The sequence below is a fragment of the Corvus cornix genome, chromosome 2 (assembly GCF_000738735.6).
Source record: "Corvus cornix cornix isolate S_Up_H32 chromosome 2, ASM73873v5, whole genome shotgun sequence".
Lineage (NCBI taxonomy): Eukaryota > Metazoa > Chordata > Aves > Passeriformes > Corvidae > Corvus > Corvus cornix.
This window is the reverse complement of record NC_046333.1, coordinates 48,875,997-48,894,650: the sequence shown is the minus strand read 5'-3', so window position 1 is coordinate 48,894,650 and position 18,654 is coordinate 48,875,997. Positions and strand designations below refer to the sequence as shown.

At 40.8% G+C, this 18,654-nt stretch overlaps 1 protein-coding gene and 1 long non-coding RNA gene across 3 annotated transcripts in view; one reads left to right on the top strand and one right to left on the bottom strand.

Annotated features, from left to right (window-relative positions):
• Positions 1-17,557, top strand: part of LOC109144463 — a 31,858-nt gene extending 14,301 nt beyond the window's left edge. For both annotated transcript variants that reach the window (XR_005601550.1, XR_005601549.1), the window contains one exon: positions 13,934-17,557. This is a non-coding gene — a long non-coding RNA (uncharacterized LOC109144463). The remainder of the gene's footprint in view (positions 1-13,933) is intronic.
• On the bottom strand, positions 1,459-2,583 carry FERD3L (Fer3 like bHLH transcription factor). Its single transcript, XM_039549886.1, has one exon. It carries the CDS (start codon positions 2,558-2,560, stop codon positions 1,994-1,996), a length of 567 nt encoding a protein of 188 aa, XP_039405820.1. The 5' UTR covers positions 2,561-2,583; the 3' UTR covers positions 1,459-1,993.
• Positions 17,558-18,654: the final 1,097 nt, after the last annotated feature.

Below are 18,654 nucleotides of genomic sequence, written 5' to 3'. Positions count from 1 at the left end.
AGAAGTGAGTATTAGATTGCATATTTCATTGTCCATAAAGAATTTGTCTTCATCATTTTGCTTGAGATGATGGTAACTAAAAGGAGATTGGGTTATGTGAAGAGTTGTTGATTTTGGAACATTGTTCGTTCGTAGTTCCTTTTCTCATTTTATTTTTAGGGGGAAAAAAAAAGAAAACAACCCCCAAAACAACACAAAACCATCTGAGGAGGCGAAACCCCCCAGTTCCTAGAAAGGATCCAGCTGCGCTAACTATCCTACTGCCTCTTGGAAAAAAAAGCATTCTGACAAATGGAGAGCAGATGCAATGTGTGGAGTCAGGGAGGTCAACAAAAACAAGTAGAAAAAGAAACCAAGGAAACAAGTGAAAAGAGAAAGAGTATTAGAGTATTAATACAGGATATTAGACCTCTCATGATAATATTAAAGTGAATAGAATGAGGAAAAGAAGAATAATCACCACAGAGCTGACAAAACACGAGAGAAGAAATAAAAGAGACACGGGATCCTAGCTATACTAGCCTGAATCCAGAGTAAATCTTGATTTCACTCATATCACGGTAATTTTATGTAGTGGAGATAAAAGCTGTCCTACGAAGCCATGCAGAACCACTGCCCTGAACGGGCAGTTTAATGCGGGTGGACTGGACTCTGAGCAGGATGGTTGCTGCCCGTCTGCTGCAACGCGGGGAGAAATCCAGGTCTTTCCCAGCAGCAGCGAAGAAGGGTGCCAGCAGCAGAGAGAAGTGGGGAGGGGAGCGGCAAGGGAGGGCAGAGACACATCAAGATGGGTCGGAGAGGCTTCTAGGGGAGACCCTGGGCCCCACTCCCAGCCCGGTCACGGTCACCCCCCGCCGCTGCCGCTCTCCCGGCATCTCGCCCCTTTTCAGAGATGCCTGCGAGGCATCAATAGGTAAGGCTAAAAAGAGATCCCCGGGGGGGACCCTGTCCCCATCACCGGAGTGGGCCCTGTCCCCATCCGCGGGGTATGCCTGCTCGGGCTTCCCCCTTTCCTCCCGCTCCGGCTTTTCAGAAAGTATGTCATTATTTTTATTCCTTGCAGAGATGAAACGTGGTGTGTGTGTCTGTGTGTGTGTGTGTGTGTGTGTGTGTGTAGGGGGATGTGCCGTGAGAGAGAAAGAGAGAGAAAACGCCTCCGCTGGACGTCCTCAGAACCAAAGCCCATAAACTCACAAGTTTTCTCTCTCAGGAGGGCGCAGACGGCTTCCCAGGCCGGCCCCTCCGGTGCCGGGGGGCTCCGGGGCATCCCGGCCAGCCGCACCTCGCCCCGACGGGCCGGGCCGGGCCGGGCCGGGCGCTCCAGCGCCAGCTCCCGCCCGGTGTGAGCGACGGCGCTGGCCGCCCACACGCAAGGACAGAGCCGTTCCAGGGAAGAAAATCGTGACAACAAGCGGTTGTGTCCAGATGTTCGGCTTCCCTGGCCCCGTGACACACGGCGTGGACTTGGCAGACTGGATTTCAAAGAAAAGGGAGTTGTTGTTTATTTTGTAAAAGGCAGAAAGCGCTGGGTTAAAATGCACAGGCCGAGATTTCCCTGGCAGGCAGCTGGGCAGGAACAGAACCCGCTGGAAACCCGTTCTGCACGTTGGAAGAGCTCCACTGCCCCGGCCCAGTCTTTCTCCAAAGCAACAAATCGGAAAGATTTTAAAGAAAGCAGGCAACATACCACAAACCAAAGGGCCTCGACCCCTCAGTTTTTCCCCCCTTCCGTTTACAAAAATTGTAAAAATTAACAAATCTGCAACACACTGAGCCTCTCCATCCATCTTCTCCTCAACTCCTCCCGACCTCAGAGCACGCTTCTCCGAACACTCCTGGTTTTGCATCCCACACCTACAAGGTCCTGGCTGCGGTGTGAGAAGCAGGCAGGAGCTACGGCTCTGCTTCCCCAGGAGAGAGGAGCCGAGGCCACCTGCTCGCCGCCGCGGGTGATGCCCGGCCCCAGCCGCATCCCGCCGGGCCAGGGCACTCCCTAACTCGCGTCCTGCCTGCTGCATTCGTCCAGGAGCTCAGTCATGAAGGAGATGTACACTATGGCCAGGCGCAAGGTCTCTATCCGGGAGAGCCTCTTCTCGTAGGCGAAGGTGGGCACCTTCTTCCTCAGCTGATCAAACGCCTCGTTGAGGTTGAACATCCTCTTCCTCTCCCGTATGTTGGCAGCCTGGCGCTGGGCGTAGGTGATGACCCGCTTTCTCCTGGGTCTGTCCAGGAGGGAAGAACTGCGCATCCTTTCCTCTTCCTCCTCTTCTTCGTCTTCGGGATCTCCATTTCCGAAGGCAGCCAGGGGCAGCCCCCGGCCCATTCCCTCCCGGAGCGACAGGACTCTGTCCCCGAAGGGAGGCCCGGCGGTGACCTCGCAGAGCCCCAGGCCCGCCCCGGCCCCGGGGGCTCCCTGGGGGCTGCCCAGGGAGAGGTCGGCCACGAAATCCAGCAGCGAGGCGCCCAGCAGCACCTCCGGGCAGGGCACTTGCGGGGCTCTGCCGTGCAGCTCATTCAGCAGCCCCGGGCGCCGGTGGGCTGGGAAAAGGCTGGCTGACATCTTACTTCAGAGAGGGCTTAATTTGGTCCCCCATCCCCAGCCCAAGCGACGTTAATATTTATAACCCCCCGGATAACAGGATTAGCAGGACTAGAAAGAGCGGCTGTAAAATTTCTCGCCGTGATGCTGATGAGAGGAGACGGGCAATCCCCTCAGGGACGCGTGGACGCTCCCGAGAGAGGAGTCCCCAGCGAGTCAATCCTGTCACAGCGATCAAGGACAGTTCCTTCTTGGCAAAACCCTCCGCTCTTACCTGCTGAGCACTTTTGTCTCTTCTTATACACCCGCAACCAAACGATTTTCAGCCTCCTTAAAGCCCCCAGCCGCAGAGCCGGGTCTCCACTGGGCTTGTTTTCCTGCTTTCTGTCGGGATCTCTGAACCCTGAGAGCCAGGCTGACAATTGATGTCAGGCAACTGCATGTATGCCTTTAATGATGTCCTGAAGAGGGGACCTGCATGCAGAGGATCACCGGGGAATGTTTACTCTGTATCCCAGCGCAATGGGAACTGAATGACAGGACCTCCATTAGCCTAAGTAAGCATTGTAGGGGACCCGATATTGCATTCCCAGTAGTAACTGTTGGAATCGTCTCTCCATTCCCCCTAAATCCCCTTCAGTCAGAGTTCAAACATCTTTCCAGTAGAAGGCTGCTTCGTAAAGCTCATTTCGGTTCAGGCAATCTCATAGCACTTCTTTTGAAACTCCTTCTTCCTGCCCGTGAGGGGAGGATAAGCTGGTCCTACTCTTACACCTTTGGTAGAGCACAGAGGAATCAACTTGAGCTCACGCACTGATAACGCTGGATACATACTGCAAAATGCCGTGAACTGCACAAAAACACACCCACCCACACACCCGACACCTCTGAATACCTTTCTTTGATCAAGGTTTCCTTGAGGACAGACGCTGGGGATTGTTTTGCTTTTGTCGTGGGAGACTGGAAGAGGGGCTGCGTCTTCACCCTTCCGCACCAGAGACTTTCCCTAAATAAACAACCCGGCCCGGGAAATCCCTGACAGTGTCAGATACACCGCGGTCGAATCGGATCGATTTTGTTTGGCACACGATTTGTACAACACAGCTCTCTCAGGAGTGACTGCCCATCACTCCTGAGATGCCTTCTTAAAACATAGTATTAGCCGTTGTCATGCATTGTTGTCACTCTCGCTTTGGTGCTAATTAGTCGCTAATTTCTAAGGGGATTTCAAAGCCCATGAGATCAAAGGTGGTGGATGGGGCCGGCCAAAAGATCCCTCTCCTCGAAAATACTTCTGTTTGCCTACAGGACCGCAAACATTTCCCGCAGCGTACCGGGATTTGCCATCACAGACGACTCAGCGAGCGAACTGTGCATCCCCTTTCCCGGGAAAGACGCGGCCGGAAAGTCGTTTTCCGTCCCCTCTTTCCCAGCGGCGGGGGCGAGCGGGGTGGGCGAGCCGCGCAAGGTGCGCGGGAGCGCAGGTACGCTGGACAGCTCCGGAGAGGGGCAGCCGGACGCCGTGGCCCTGGCAGCGCTGCAGGTGCCGCAGGGGGACATCGCCACCACCCCCTCCTCCGGGCCGACAGCCAGCCTCTCCCCGTCCTGTCCCGCCGTCACCACCGGCGCTGCTGAGAGATGGGCGGCGCCGCGGCTGCATCGACGGCCTGCCTGGGGCTGGGTAAATGGGGAAGAACAGCGGGACTGCCTAATTCTTACTAGGGCTAAGAGGTTTCTTAGCCAGCAAGGAGAGAGCCGCTCAGAGACTTGCTTATTTGTAACAAATAAGGTTCAATAAAACACCTGGTGAATGAAGCAATGAGGGAAGGAGGAGCTGTAATACATCTGTTGAGAGAGGTGTTGCCCAGAGAGCATCCAAAAGTAAGTTGAAAAGCTGTAAATGCTGAGTGTTATATAAAAACAGTCGGTGGAAGAAAGATCAGATATATGTTTATGACTGACCCACAAAGGACCGTGACTTGGCCTCCTTTTAGGTGAGGTGGCAAGTATTTTATTTAAAGACATGGAGGTATAAATTAAGGGGAAATGCCAGGAAAGATATATCAGTACAGAATTTAAAATTATCAAAATAAAAACTACTTCAGATAATGAAATAAAATAATGGAAAAATGCGGACTCATCACCTCTATGTCAAACTCCACACGAATTTACCATCCTGTAGGAAACCAGCATTTAGTAGCAGACAGACCTGTCCTTCACCAAGATGTCTTCAGAAAGAAGGCCTTGCTCACCTCTCTAGCTGCAGAGTTTTGCAGGACACAAACTACAAAGACAACCAGAGCTGAAAGAGGTTTATAATGCAAGAATGTAAAAGGAGAAGCTTTTCAACCTAATAATGCATCACAGAGTAATAGAACATAAACCATGGAAGATTAATGCTTCTTAAAGGAAGCAGTAAAGACAGGACTGAGACAGGACTGGGAGGTCCTAGCAGAAAATGAAGACTTGTTACCAAGGTGAATTCTCTCATCAAATAGGGTTTTTTTTCTGCTTTGTATCACTTTCTACTCCTCCTTATTCTTTGCTAAAATATTGATTTTTCCTCTTATATTAACTATTTTAGATTATATAGAATAAACTCAGTGAACTGTGGTACTACTGGTATGTGACACTTTTTTTTATTTGGTGATTTTTGTCACTTTGGGGAAAGTATAGAGCTGAGGAAATGTATAATGAATATCCAATGCTGCAAGACACAGATTTTCAGCACCTAGACAAAGCAAGACTGTCAGAGAAGTAGAATTAACTCTCATAAGAGGCTGCTTTGATACTCCAAAATCTTTTCAGACCAGATTGGGTGATCCGAAGTGAATTCTAGATTTGTTTTAAATAAGAATGTAGTTTGCTCTATGACTCCTACCTTCCTTCACCCCTCTCTTATCCTATATTTTCATTTAACTTGCTTATCAATTAAAATTTTTGCTTACAAGATGCTTAGAGATGCTAAGAACTGATGGCTACAGTTTCAAACCACTGTGCAGCTATTTCCAAAATTATTCTTCTTTGGAAACATCTATAACATGATTCTTGATGCTCATGCAGGGTTTGTGTTTAAAACCCAAACCGCAACAACTTTTCTCATCTATTAGTCCTATCAGAAAAGCATATATATCCTTTCCTGTCCAGCCCTAATTATGTTCCAGTCATCAACAGTTTTGAAAATAATTTTTTCTTAAAAAGTCTCTTAGGCAAATATCCTTTGCAGGAGCAAAGTTAACATGTATTTCAACTCAGTGAATTTTTATGGAAATAGTTTTACTCCTTTTATCACCTCATGTGCTGTGTGCCTGTGCTGAAAATTGTCCACATATCACACAGGAAAATACAGCCGCTCTGATAGCTTGGAATTATTAATTGAGATGCTATAGATTTTATCAGTGACCTGTGCTTTACTGGAAAATTCACTGGAAGTCAGTGGTGACCCTGAGATGCATAAATATGTAGGTACTCTCCATCAGATATGACTCATTAAGCAAGGCCCTGAAAGATACTGTCTGCTTTGGAAACCACAAAAAGTTAGATATGCAACTGAAAAAAAATGTCTACACTTTTCTTGTAGAATGGAAAAAGTCTTCTCTCCTTTAACTGATCCATTAAGAGTTGGACAGTTGCTGTCATTTTCAAACTCTGGCCTGACGAACAGAAACAGAAGGAGTCTGTGGCACACTAATGCAATTTCTTTCAAATTATTGACATTGCAGCTGTCTGATCTTCTTGTTAAACTTAAAATTGCAGTAATGTCCATGGATCAGGACCTTACTACCCCAAAACACAGGTCAGTTCCTGTCCTGTTGGACTCACAGTTTGTGTTTCTGGCAGGCCAGATGAGATCAGTACAGAATATATGTGTGGAGATGGGGCCAGCTCACAAGGGAATAGAGAGGGTTTGGACAATATCTCATCCTGATACTTGCTCAGTCAGTGGTGAATAGGAAGGCACTACAGACACCACTGACGAATTAATATAAAAAATGAAATATTTAAGCAAAGCTAGTTGAAAACTGCTTCTTTGATTCTAGAAGAATGCCATACTATTCAGATGAAAGCATAGCAAAATGTGATTGAATGTGATATCATTGGAAGAGTAAAGGAGTCCTCTAACGTCTTAATGCACTGTGAATTTAAATAGGCAGTGAACATTGGACTGTGATAGCGTTTATGTTCAAAGATTTTGTGTCTGAGTCCATTGTGAAGATGAAGGAGGTCTAACAAAAAGTATAAAATGAATTATAAATTGACTGAAGTCAGTACCTTTTCGAGTGCCTTACAACAAAACCAGAAAGGAAGAGGCTGATGAAGTCGAAGTCAAATCTAATACAGACCAGAGGAACCAGTGCTTTGCTGGGTGAAACGGCTGGGAAAGCCTTTGGTACACTAGAGACAGGTGATGTGTACAGAGGTGAGGACAGAGGACAAAGTTACCTCAGCCTGACTTCCCCAGATCTCATTTGCGGAAAGAATTGGTCAACTCCATCAGTTAAGAAAAGTAATATGGATATTAGAAATGGGCTCATGTTATCAAACTGCTGGATCTTATCCAAGCATCAGGTTATGATGGAGGCCTTCTGATTCCCACAGAGATAGGAGAACCTGTAGTGAACATTGTGGTCCACTTGAAGTCTGTGTCTCCTGACGGACTGTCTGAGAAGCTTGGAAATATTGGCTTCAGTTCTGTAGGATGAGCCTCAGCTCTAGAATTAGCAGTGTATGAATAAGACCAAAAAAACCAAAACAGTAAGATGTATATCCAGAGTATGTAGGCAAACAAAACTGGGGTATATTAGTGCGGTGACTAGAGTTTGAGGCTGTAAGAATTCTCTGCAAATTCTTTTCCTAAATAGTTTACCCATATAGACAGTTTAAGAATTAACTTTATTCCTTATGTGGATGATATATGTGAGAAATCCCTTCTCACAAAGCAGGTAAAGTCCAGCTTACTAGTTCAGCTGAGGGACTGGTTCTGTTCTGAAAACCAGAATATATCCGGTGAGCCAAAGCTTTACAGTCTGATCCTAGCAGTAATTTCAGGCACTGATCCTATGTGCATCTGACTGTATTAATACATTCCTGCATCACTGCTTGCCTTTAACAGGACTCCAATTTGAATACGAGCACCTACTTACAAAGATCAGGTTTCACAACTTGGCTGTCTCAGACAAAAATATGACATTCAGTAACGTCATTATTCCCTGACACAGGAAATCATTAGGAAAAATCACTATTTTGGGCAAAACCTAATAAAACTAGGTATGTTCTGCCAATAAAGTGCAGTTCATTTTTATTTACAGTAGTATTACACACCATTTGAAGAGTTTAAAGAAGCAACTGTTGATATTTCCCCATACGGGACCAAATGACAAACAAAATGTTTGAAATCCTAATCTTGGGTAGATCAGAGACAAATGAAATGAACAGCTGTGGTTAGGGTGTGATGGGATTCATCATGCTTGCAAAGTTTTATGAATGATACTTTTTCCTTAATCATAACCTTAGGGGTGGGATGGATTGAGAACAGGACACGCATTAAGGTTGGAATGTCAAACTTAACTTTGAATTTCCTGGCTTTTTATCAGCATGCATGAAAAAATGTATTGTTATTCAAACATAGCTTCTTTAATCTTGATTTTGTTACATAAATATTTTTTGTTGAAATGGAATGCAATAAAATATGCATTCTTTACCTAGAAGTCTAGATTTTTCCAAATCTTTGTTACAATTGTTTAATTTTATTGTTATATAATTATGTACTAGAGCCATTAATTAATGCTTTTTTCTCTTCCACTTCTCACAATTTGTAAAATGCAGGGAAATGTCAGTCTGAAAACTATGTTTATATAAAGATTTTGCTTATGTATCAACAGAATAAGTGTATGTTTGATGGGGGACCAAGATTCATCCTTTTCCATTCTTTTCTATTTTTTTCTGGAATTTACAGATTTTTTGAGAGTTCACAGGTGTATCTCCTGCAACTAGTAAGGAGATTGAACTGAAACTCATCTCCAGAAAACAGGTTTCCTTTGCCAAGCTTCTCAACTATCCACTGCCTTGCTGCCTTCTGGCTATGGTATTCTTCTAAGGGCATGGAATTTCTTTTCTTCATAGTCCTTCTTAATGGCTCTTAACAGCTTGTGTCTTTGAGCATACTTATGACAATAGTCTCCAGTTACCATATCACATAGTATCTTTCCAACTGAATTTCCATTTTATTCCCAATCAACACACTGGAAGCAGCTAATATTATGAACAGTGTTTGCTTATTTTTGCTGAGTGATTCACCCTTTTTCTTTTTTCTGTGGTAAATAAGTAATGATTTAAACATAAGATTTAAAATCTCATATGAGTTTTTAAAAACATTTCTCATGCTTTAGCAACTGCCATATCATATGCTTGGTAGATGTGGATTGAATAAGTATTGTTTCTGTTTGCAAATGGAACTCAGGAACAGAACAAATGTCAAATAGAAACAGAAGAATTATGGCAAACAGAACAGCAAGGTAAATTCGAATTGATAGCTCCAATTTGAGTTATCTAGAATTTAACTTCTGGAACCTTTTGTGTTCTAGAGCCTTTTAACCTTAAGAAGATCCCATTAAAGTATTCAGCTGTGAGAACTTGGTCCCTTCATGTATGGTATATGATTTTTAATATTTATTTTCATATTAATTATATGTAATATATGTTCATCAAGTGATTATTAATATATATCTGGAACATTTTTTTATTAACAACATGGAGTAAGCTTCGATTGCTTACTAACCTAAAAGGTTTGATTCTGCTAATGTAATTTAAAAAGTATACATCAGCATTACTGTTATTTGCCAGATTTTTTTAAAATGAGCTGTAAAATGGAAGTTTTCATCCTATGTTCTATCACATTATTCCCATGTATGTCAGTGGCAGGGCTGAAATCTTTAGACCTATTGTGCTGCTTACTGCCTTTTAAACTATGCAGCAAAATCTTCTCCGCCCTCTGCCATTGGGATCTGGGGGAAGGTAACATTCTTTGCCAGAAGTTTTCACAGATACTTGCTGGCAGGATTATTCATAAACTCCTGCCTGATGGGCCTGATCTCCCTTGTTGTCCTGTACATGCCATTTGATGGCACTCAAGATGATCTGCTCTGTGGCCTTTCCCAGAATAAAATCAGGCTGACAGACCTGTACTTCCCTATATTCTCCTTCTGACCCTTTTTGTAGATGGTCCTCACATTTGATGACTTCCAGGCACTTGGGACCTCCCTGGTTAGCCAGGGCTGCTGATAAATGATGAAAAGTGGCACAGAGAGCACTGCTGCCAGCTCTCTTAGTACCCTTGTGTGGATCCCAGCCAGCCCCACACACTTAGACTTGTGTGTGTCTAAGTGATGTAGCAGGTTGCTGACCATTTCCCCTTGGATTATGGGGTCTTCATTCTGTTCCCTATCCCTTTTTTCCAGCTCAGAGGCCTGGGTACCTGGCGAACAACTGGTCTTACTACTGAAGACTGAGGAAAAGAGGCTGGTTTCCTTACTTTCCATGTGGAACATGGTTTAGTCGTACCTTCCTGGGCTTTAGTCTTCTCACCTCTTGAGGTTTATCAGTCTTTCCCCCAAACTCCCCCTTCTCACGGCTCTGTTTGCCCTCTTTCTCTCTCTCTCTCTCTAATCATAGAGCCCATTTTCACTTGCTGTTGGGGCTATCCAATCCCAGGCCTTTGTCTGGCACAACAGCCCAGAGCTGCACTAATTTACCATGCTCAAGCATCCATAGAATCATTAAGAAATTTGGCAACATTAACAGAAAGGTATAAGCAATCTAGAATATTTGAAGCCATAGAACTTGTAGTCTGCTCTAGCAGGGTAGGTCTTAAACAAGGTGTTTAAAATATACTCCTATGAAAAAGATGCAATTTTCAGTATTTTGAAGGATGAGGAAATCAGTTGATTTCCCAGTTGCTTTGTTTACACACAATAATTTTGACTGGATTACAGAATAAAAAGGGATCATCAATGTCAGTGTAATTGATTTGTACAATTCATGTTGTTATTAGTAATAAAAATATTAATAGCAATAGTAAAGTTACTCGAACTAGCATTAGTTATATATATTCTTATAAGTTTAACATTAGAAGGTAAAGAAGCCCAAAGCCATTTACTTAAGTCATATAATTTTTAACCCATTTGTTTGATTCATGTGTATTTGTGTAGGGAAAGAAACTATCCTAAATGTTTTTATAATACCTTTCATGCTCAACTCACAGTAAAAACTTTTCCAGTCTACTACATCTGTAATAATCTGTGCCATAGAAAACACTAATATGTCTTATTTTTCCTTTTCATATTTTTTTAAAGTACGAGATTAAATGTTTTGAATGTTCCTGAATCTGCATTTTCTTTAGAAAATGTTTCAAAGGTGGTGAAACATGTTGCTCACTACCAACTGAGATGAAAGAATCTATAATTTTGTTAGAAAAATCTGGGCAAGGTAAGCATTTGACTACTTCAAAATCTCATGTAAGGTTGTTTTTTCCAATTACATGATTCACTACATGCTGGAGAATTTACATGTAGGTTTTTAAATATTATTTGAGCTGTCTCTGTTTATTCTCATTAGAATACAAAATAATACCTCATTTTCAGGAACCTGGTCATGCTATTCTTTAAAAAAAGAAATTTCAGTGTAGTTGTTCCATAGACACATTGACACATAGATACTGGTGCCTACACTGCAATTTCATTTGTTTTGGGTAAAAGTAAAATAACATACTAAACTTTTGAGGTTATTAGAAATATGAATGAGTCAAGATACCGGATTTTTTTGAACAGCTATGCTAAAGCTGTCTCTCCTCCTCCCTATACATGGGTCATTGCATCACTTTTTATCCCTCCTGTTTTCTATTTTAGGTTCTGACAAAAGTGAAATATTTGTATAGTACAGAGTTTGGTGCTTATCAGTAGTTATAAGGCAATAATCATCATGAATGAGTAAAAGGTTTTTGGAACTAAATAAGTTAATACCTGGGAAAGTGCTGCCCTGGGAGTATCAAGAAGAGCAGACATGACTTTTGTTGACGTGTTTGTCCCAGCCCCTCCCCAACATGAAGAGGAAGGCAAGACTTTTTTACGCCCTCTGATTTATGACAAACATGTTGCTTTGCATCACATATTAGATTAGAGGGTATTCCAGGCAAGGACTGAATCTTCCTCCATATTTATTCTGTGACTAGTAAGAGGGAAAGCTCAGCTATTACTGAACACTTTAGCATTACCAGAAGATGAGACAAAAATTCATTTTCATGCACATCATGACCAAAAAAAGAGTGTATTTTAAAAGGAGGAAGATCTAACCAGAGTCATAGCCTAGCTGGAGAAGGGGAAGGAGGAGTTGTGTGTCTACACTACTTTGATGGCAGTGGTGTGGAGGAAAGGTGGACCCTTTCCTACTCTCCAGTAGGTTGGAGATTTAGTAGGAGGATGGAGTTAGTTCTGGCAAGGCTACCACACACAGATGAAGCCCAAAGATCTTGTCATCAAAAATGTTTCTAATCTTTCAAATTCCAAACTCTGTCCAGTGAAGGGAAAATATAATATACGAAGGCTGAACCTAAAAGCCATAGTAACTATTGCAGTGCTACATGGACACTGTGATCTGAGGGCACAATAGCAAATAAAACTATATGTAAGTAGTAAATTTTGAAAGCAAATAATAAATAAATGTACCCAAGTGCATGTTAAAAGCTAGAGAGTAAGGAATGAGAACTCATAGCCCACCTATTCTATAAATAGAATGCATTCACTGATGTAAATGCAGTTTCTTCACGTCCTGTCCCAGGTCATCTTTGCTTCAGATTTGCCCAGCTTCAGAGAATTACTGAATAACGAAATCCCAGTCCCCGTTAGGGATTTTCCCCAGGCTAACAGTGAGGAACGACAGCATCAATTTCATTTGCACAAAGGACATTGTGAGTCATGGACAAACTCATCCTTGCATTTAAAACATCCCCAGACCACAAGTGCAATTATGTAAACACATAAAGAAGGACCTGCAGATATTTACTGCTACCCACATAAATACAGGGTCCCGGCTATGGCATGTTTTGCTCCCACTAGAGTGAGTAGTAGAAAGTAATATTATTCTGCTACTTTGTCTTTTCATACTTGCTTCTATTCAAACACTGCTAGAAAGGGTCTAAATTGCAAGTATAGGCATGTAAATACTACACCAGCAAAATGTGTAAGTATATCACCTTGTGAAAGGATAAACTGAAGAGAAGCAGGGTCGATTATTTGCATTGGGTAACTGAAATACATTAGTTGCAAAGCTAAGAAAAAACCCACTGTGTCTGGTCTACTAGCTTAATTCTTTAATTGATAGATAATCCTGGCTCACAAACTTATGGAAAGTCAAATCACTCGCTTTTGCTTTCAAAGCTAAACCTCTCTGGGATTATCTCATTTGTGAGACCAGATCCAGAGAAAATAAGTTAGGAACGGAACAATCCATTCTATCTTTAGTTCCAGAAAGATTGAACAATTGAGCAAATCTATTTTCTTTCCTATTTTTCAGAAGTAAAAAAAGGACATATAATCTCATTTAATTTGGCTCAGGTAGAAAATCGGTGAATTAAAAACTTGATATACCTTAGTACACAGCAGTCAGTTAGAAGGAGGTCCTAGGATGTTGAAGATTAGCCATGGTGGTTTTGGTTTAGCCTTTATTGCTATGAGAGATTTTTTCCCAGGATTTCTTGAGTCATTCCTCTAAGCCTGTGTTGAAAGGGAGTTTCTTAATGCATTCTGAAGCGATCACATAATTTGTTCTTTTTTTTTTTCATTTGCTATTTAGTAATATAGTTAACTTCTTCAGTATATTTTAAACCACGTTTTAACTGCATTGTGTATTTTTGAAAGAGTTGACATTATTAGATTTATTATTCAAAGACAAACATAGAAACAATGATTTAAAGAAGCTGGGAGAGCAGGGAGTTCAGGCTAATAACATTTTAATATTCAAAATCATTATATTACCAAAAAATTAAAAGAAAATTAATAAATTGAATTAAACCAACTGCAAATCTAGGTAGCGACATAAAGTCTCTAACAGACATACTTAACCCGGTGCTCTTTTCAGCCACAGTGGATTCAGCAAAGTTTCCCCATGGCCATATATATGCATGTTAGAACTCTTACAAAATAATTCTCAGAGGGGTGAAAAAGAAGAAATTTACAATACCGTTCTGCAGCTACAATCACAGGTGCTGTTTTCAGTTGATGATAGAACATATTGTTATGCAGCTGGTCTTGAGGCTGACAAAAAATTCTTGGAAAAATAAAAGCTTCAAAGGGGCAAGAAGTCAAAGGTTTGAAAATAAACTTTATTTTTTTTTTTCCACAGCTGAGAGAAATTCTCAAACACTGACAGAAAACAAGACAAAAGAATTGAGTGGGTCCCTTCTGAAACCGGGACTTTTCAGATTTTACCTGCCACTGTTTCCCATTTTACTTTTCATGTTTCCTGAGCAGACTGCTTACAGAAAATCACCAAGAAGACATAGAAGCCAATTTTGTCTATCAGGCTATGGAGATCCCTTCTCATTTCAGCTTCACAAGTCAGAAAGTGATGATTGGAACATCAGGAACCAGTACAGCCTAATACAGCCACTTGACTGGTCTAAGACCTCTAACTAGTTTTTCTTTTGGCTAAATGAGAATTTTTCTGATTAATTGAAATGCAATGAGAACATGCAAGAAGTGGAAAGAAAACAAATGAAAAAGCACATTTATAGTATACATTTCTTTGGTATTTAGAGACAATGTGCAGACCAATATCTAGTCTGAGCTAAAAGTAGGCAGGGGCATAAAAGGTGATGGAACAAGACTCTGAAATTAGTTGCAAAGTAAAATTAAGAAAAAATGTGAGTTTGTTGAGGTAGAAAAGCTACTGAGAAATGATACAGAAGAAGTTGAAGTAGACTTTGTGAGTTTTGTCTTGGTTTCCACAGGTAATACCTGATCTTACACCTCTGTGTTGACCAATGTAATTTGGTGAAGAGATGGAAACCAAATAATGCAGTAGAAACATGGTAAGTATTTCTGAGAGAAATTTAAAGATAATGGAGATGGATGGCACTCATCCAAGGCCACTGGAAGAGCTGGCTGCAGAGTTTGCAATGTTACAGTGTCTGAAAAAAACCCTGTGGTTATCAGGGAAATCCCTTGCAACCAAAAATGGTTAACACTATGTTCATCTTTAGGAAAAATGAAAGGAAAACTTGGGCAATTTTAAGGCATATCAATCCCTGTAAAGACTGTGAAGCATGCCCCGTTAGAATCCATCTTCAAACACATGAAAGCAATCATGAATAACTAGTTCAGACTTGACCAGCTGGATTGCTTGCTGTCATGAGATGGCTTGTTGAACAGCCAGGAGGAAAATAACAGATACCCAGTCTTCAGGATGGCTTTTGGCACTGTCCCCAAAAGGATTTTCTGTGAAAGCTGAGGAAGTATGGACTGAAAGAACAGTTTGTTAAATGCATTGCAAATTGGCTCTACCACCACAGTAAAGGTGTAGTAGAATCAATGCTTTGAGTTCCAGTTGGTAATAAGCAAAGTACCCTATGGTTTGGTACTGGGACTCATATTGTTCAGCATTCCCATCAACAGCTTAGGTAGTTACACAGAATATGTCCTCAGGTAAATCTGCAGATATTACTGATAATGAAGAATGATTGACATGAAGAGTTGGAAAGCTTTAATTCAAAGGATTCTTGAGAATCGGACCAACATAAACATCATGAGGATTCTGAATCTGGCTCAGAACAACCTCATGTACCCACACAGGTTGGGAAATGGCAAGGTTGTGATGGACTACAGGTGGAATGCAAACCAGTACTGCAAACTGCAAAGAAGGTAGACCATGTGTTGGACTATATCTGGGGGGAGTGGTGGGGGGGCATGGGATCAGACCAAGTGAAGTTATTGTTGTCTTGTGATGGCACTGGTGAAGCTGTATAAGGAAAACGAAGCCTAGTTTGGAGCCCTCTGGAATCTGAGGGATGCCAAAAACCAAGAGGTTACAGTGATGCATTTTGAAGAAGCTGGAGTTGTTTAATCTGACAAAGAGACTAAGGAATGATCTATCAGCAACCTAGCAACCCACAACTACTAGAAGGGGAGATACAAAGATGACAAAAACATCCTAATTTTGGTAGACAGGTTGTACAGTACTGAAACATCCTTTTTCTTCCTGGGCAGGGTAGCACTAAGATATGTCTTAACTAGAGCCAGCTAGCAAAAGTAAACTTTTAGTGGGAGAGACCTCCAAATATCCCCTGCAAACTGCATTTCGATGATTCTGATCCTTGAAATCTGGAGTTCTGAACCCCATTGTCTTTTTCCTTTGAAAGAGCACTCTTCTTCCCCACAGGAGTATAAGGCATGTTCCCTCATCTTGAGTTTCTGAAAAAGTTTCCATGAAGAGTTTATTTAGGTTAAAATAAAAGCTCTTGAATGTATCTGTGTTTGTGGCATCTGAGGAAATATACATTAAATACAGCAGAATATTTTGATACAATAGGTCTGAGCTTTTTGGTACCAAAAAGGCAAACCACTTACTTGTGTTCATAGATACCCATGTAGAAGTAGTGCCATTCACTTCATGAGAACTTATTAAGTTATTAAGTGATTTCCTGGTTTACGGCTTTGGTTCTTCTTTAAAATGAAGTACTGAATGCAAAAGGCTGGGAGTGGTGTAGAATGCTCACTACTCATGCAAGCAGCAACAACAGTCAGTCAAACTATTGACTATCTAAAAAACTAATCTGGAAGATTAGCCTTCTAATATTTACAAAACTATTCATGCAAACAGAGTGTAATTTCAGTGTTCAGTTTCTTAGCTTGGAATTTGTTCCTATTCTGTCATTTGTAGAGAACAGACAATAAACACCTAGAATGCTGCATTAAAAGAAAACATCAGCATAGAATTGTCTTAATGATTAGACAATATGTTACTTAAACACAGAGTAGAAACTCATTAATTTGTACTCTACAGGCAAAGATATTGCGTGCCATATATTTTTCTCTCTACTTCTATTGTACAGAATTCCAGACTGAACTGCAGTTTTTACAACATACAGAGTACTCCACATGTGTGCAGTTTGGATTTCACAGGACTGTAAATAATTTTAACTGTTTGCATTGGTTGTTGGTTTTAATCTTTCAGATGCACGAACTCTTAAATTTTTATCAGGTTTTCAAAAAACTTTGATACAGGATAATGCATCTTAAAAAATTGCATGCCTTTACTGTAAGTCTGAGAAGAATTTATATCCCTAAGGCTTTCCTCTAGGATATCTTCTGACATCAAAAAGGTAAAATTATAAATAGATTCTATTTCTTTCAGATGTCTATTTAATTTTTTTTCTTCCAAACACTGTAATTTAATTTTAAGGTTCACTTTGAAAATAAACAATAAATGAATGTGTTTTCAGAGAAAATGCTTTCTCTTTGCTCAAAATGGAAGCAGACATCTGGTTTCTAAATTATTATCTTTTAATTGTCTACCTAATCACTAGGTTTGGTGAATTTCAAAATGTCATTTTTTCACCAATCAGAAAAATACATTGCTGGCAGAAATCTCTCTTTTTACACATGTATATGCATGCACCTTGTTCTCTTTTGTTTTTCATGTGTACCCATTTGCATCCACTTACAATGTTATACTTTCGAAATGCTGTAAATGCAACAAACATTGCCTAGTGCTTGCTATTTTATTTAATAGCAAAACCAGCTTGTTCCATCAATGGGCCTATGTTTGTAGAAGTAAATATGTAATATTCATTAGAACTCTACTCTTTCTGCTCCTTGCTATCATTCACAGTCTATCGATATAAAGCAAGTTCTATCTATCCTTCCACCCAGATGGTTGACGTTACATATGATTGCATGAAAGCCCTGATATGAAATGCCTATGGCTTACTGGATTACCCTCTCCCCACATGTTTCAAATTAATAATAAAAAAGAAAGAAAAAAAGAACCACTGCAATCTTGCTACAAAAGAACAAGAGTTTATTATATAACAGGATTGCAGATGTGGAAAGGTGCTTATAATAAGGCTACACTATTTTTGTTTCATTGTGCATCTGGAGTGCCAAAGGATCTTTAAAGCACTAGGAGCTCATACTAGACAATCTTGGTTTTTTGATTAACTTAATATTCAGAGAAATGATTCATTTTTGTGAATACTGTGCCATTCATCATCATATTGTCATTTATGTAATCACAAAATGATTTACAAAGTCAAGATTTTTTTCTAATTTCTGAAACAATTTTAAGACATCAAAGACTTTCAGATATAAACATCAAAGAGCAGCCCAAATCAGAGATTTCTGGCTAAGACAGTTTAGTTCATTTAATATCCTCTGGTTTTCTAAGGATTAAATTACAGCACATAAAATTCTTGGAATCTATCTTAGGAAGCTGTACTATATATTTATTATTTATTACAGTATGGCCTTTTTTTTTTTTTTTTTTTTTTTTTGTGGGGCAAAGAAGCTTTGTGGTAAAGACGATGCCGTCTTTTCAGTTTATCAAACCAGCAGCAAATTCTTATGAAATATCAGACATACAATGATCTAATCCTACTGGGAATGGAGAGATGTGTTAACTGAGGAAATATTTGCACATGAGCTCAGGATGAAATGCAGTTCTTCTCTTTTAATCAGCCTGTTACAGAAGGATGCTTATATAAATTTAATAAGAATGTTCTGGGAAAAGGTAAGACAAACCAAGAATAAAATTACTTATTTACAGGAGGAATAATTTCAGTTGCTATAGCTATTGAAAACAGTAGGCCAGGTTTGTAGTATTGCCTAAGGAAGTAATTTGAAATGCTTTCCAGTATTTGCACAATTTACAACAGGGTGACACTGGAGAAGCTGGTCATATGGATACCAGGCATTGCAGGTGACTGGCATAGATGCAAGTCCTGACCAGAAAATTTAGAAAGCACAAACACTGTAAATTCATCTAGCCAAGATGAATCACTAGACACACACGAGAGTTTTTATTGTGCACAACCAAGAATATAAGCAGATATAGTCACATTTGCTACC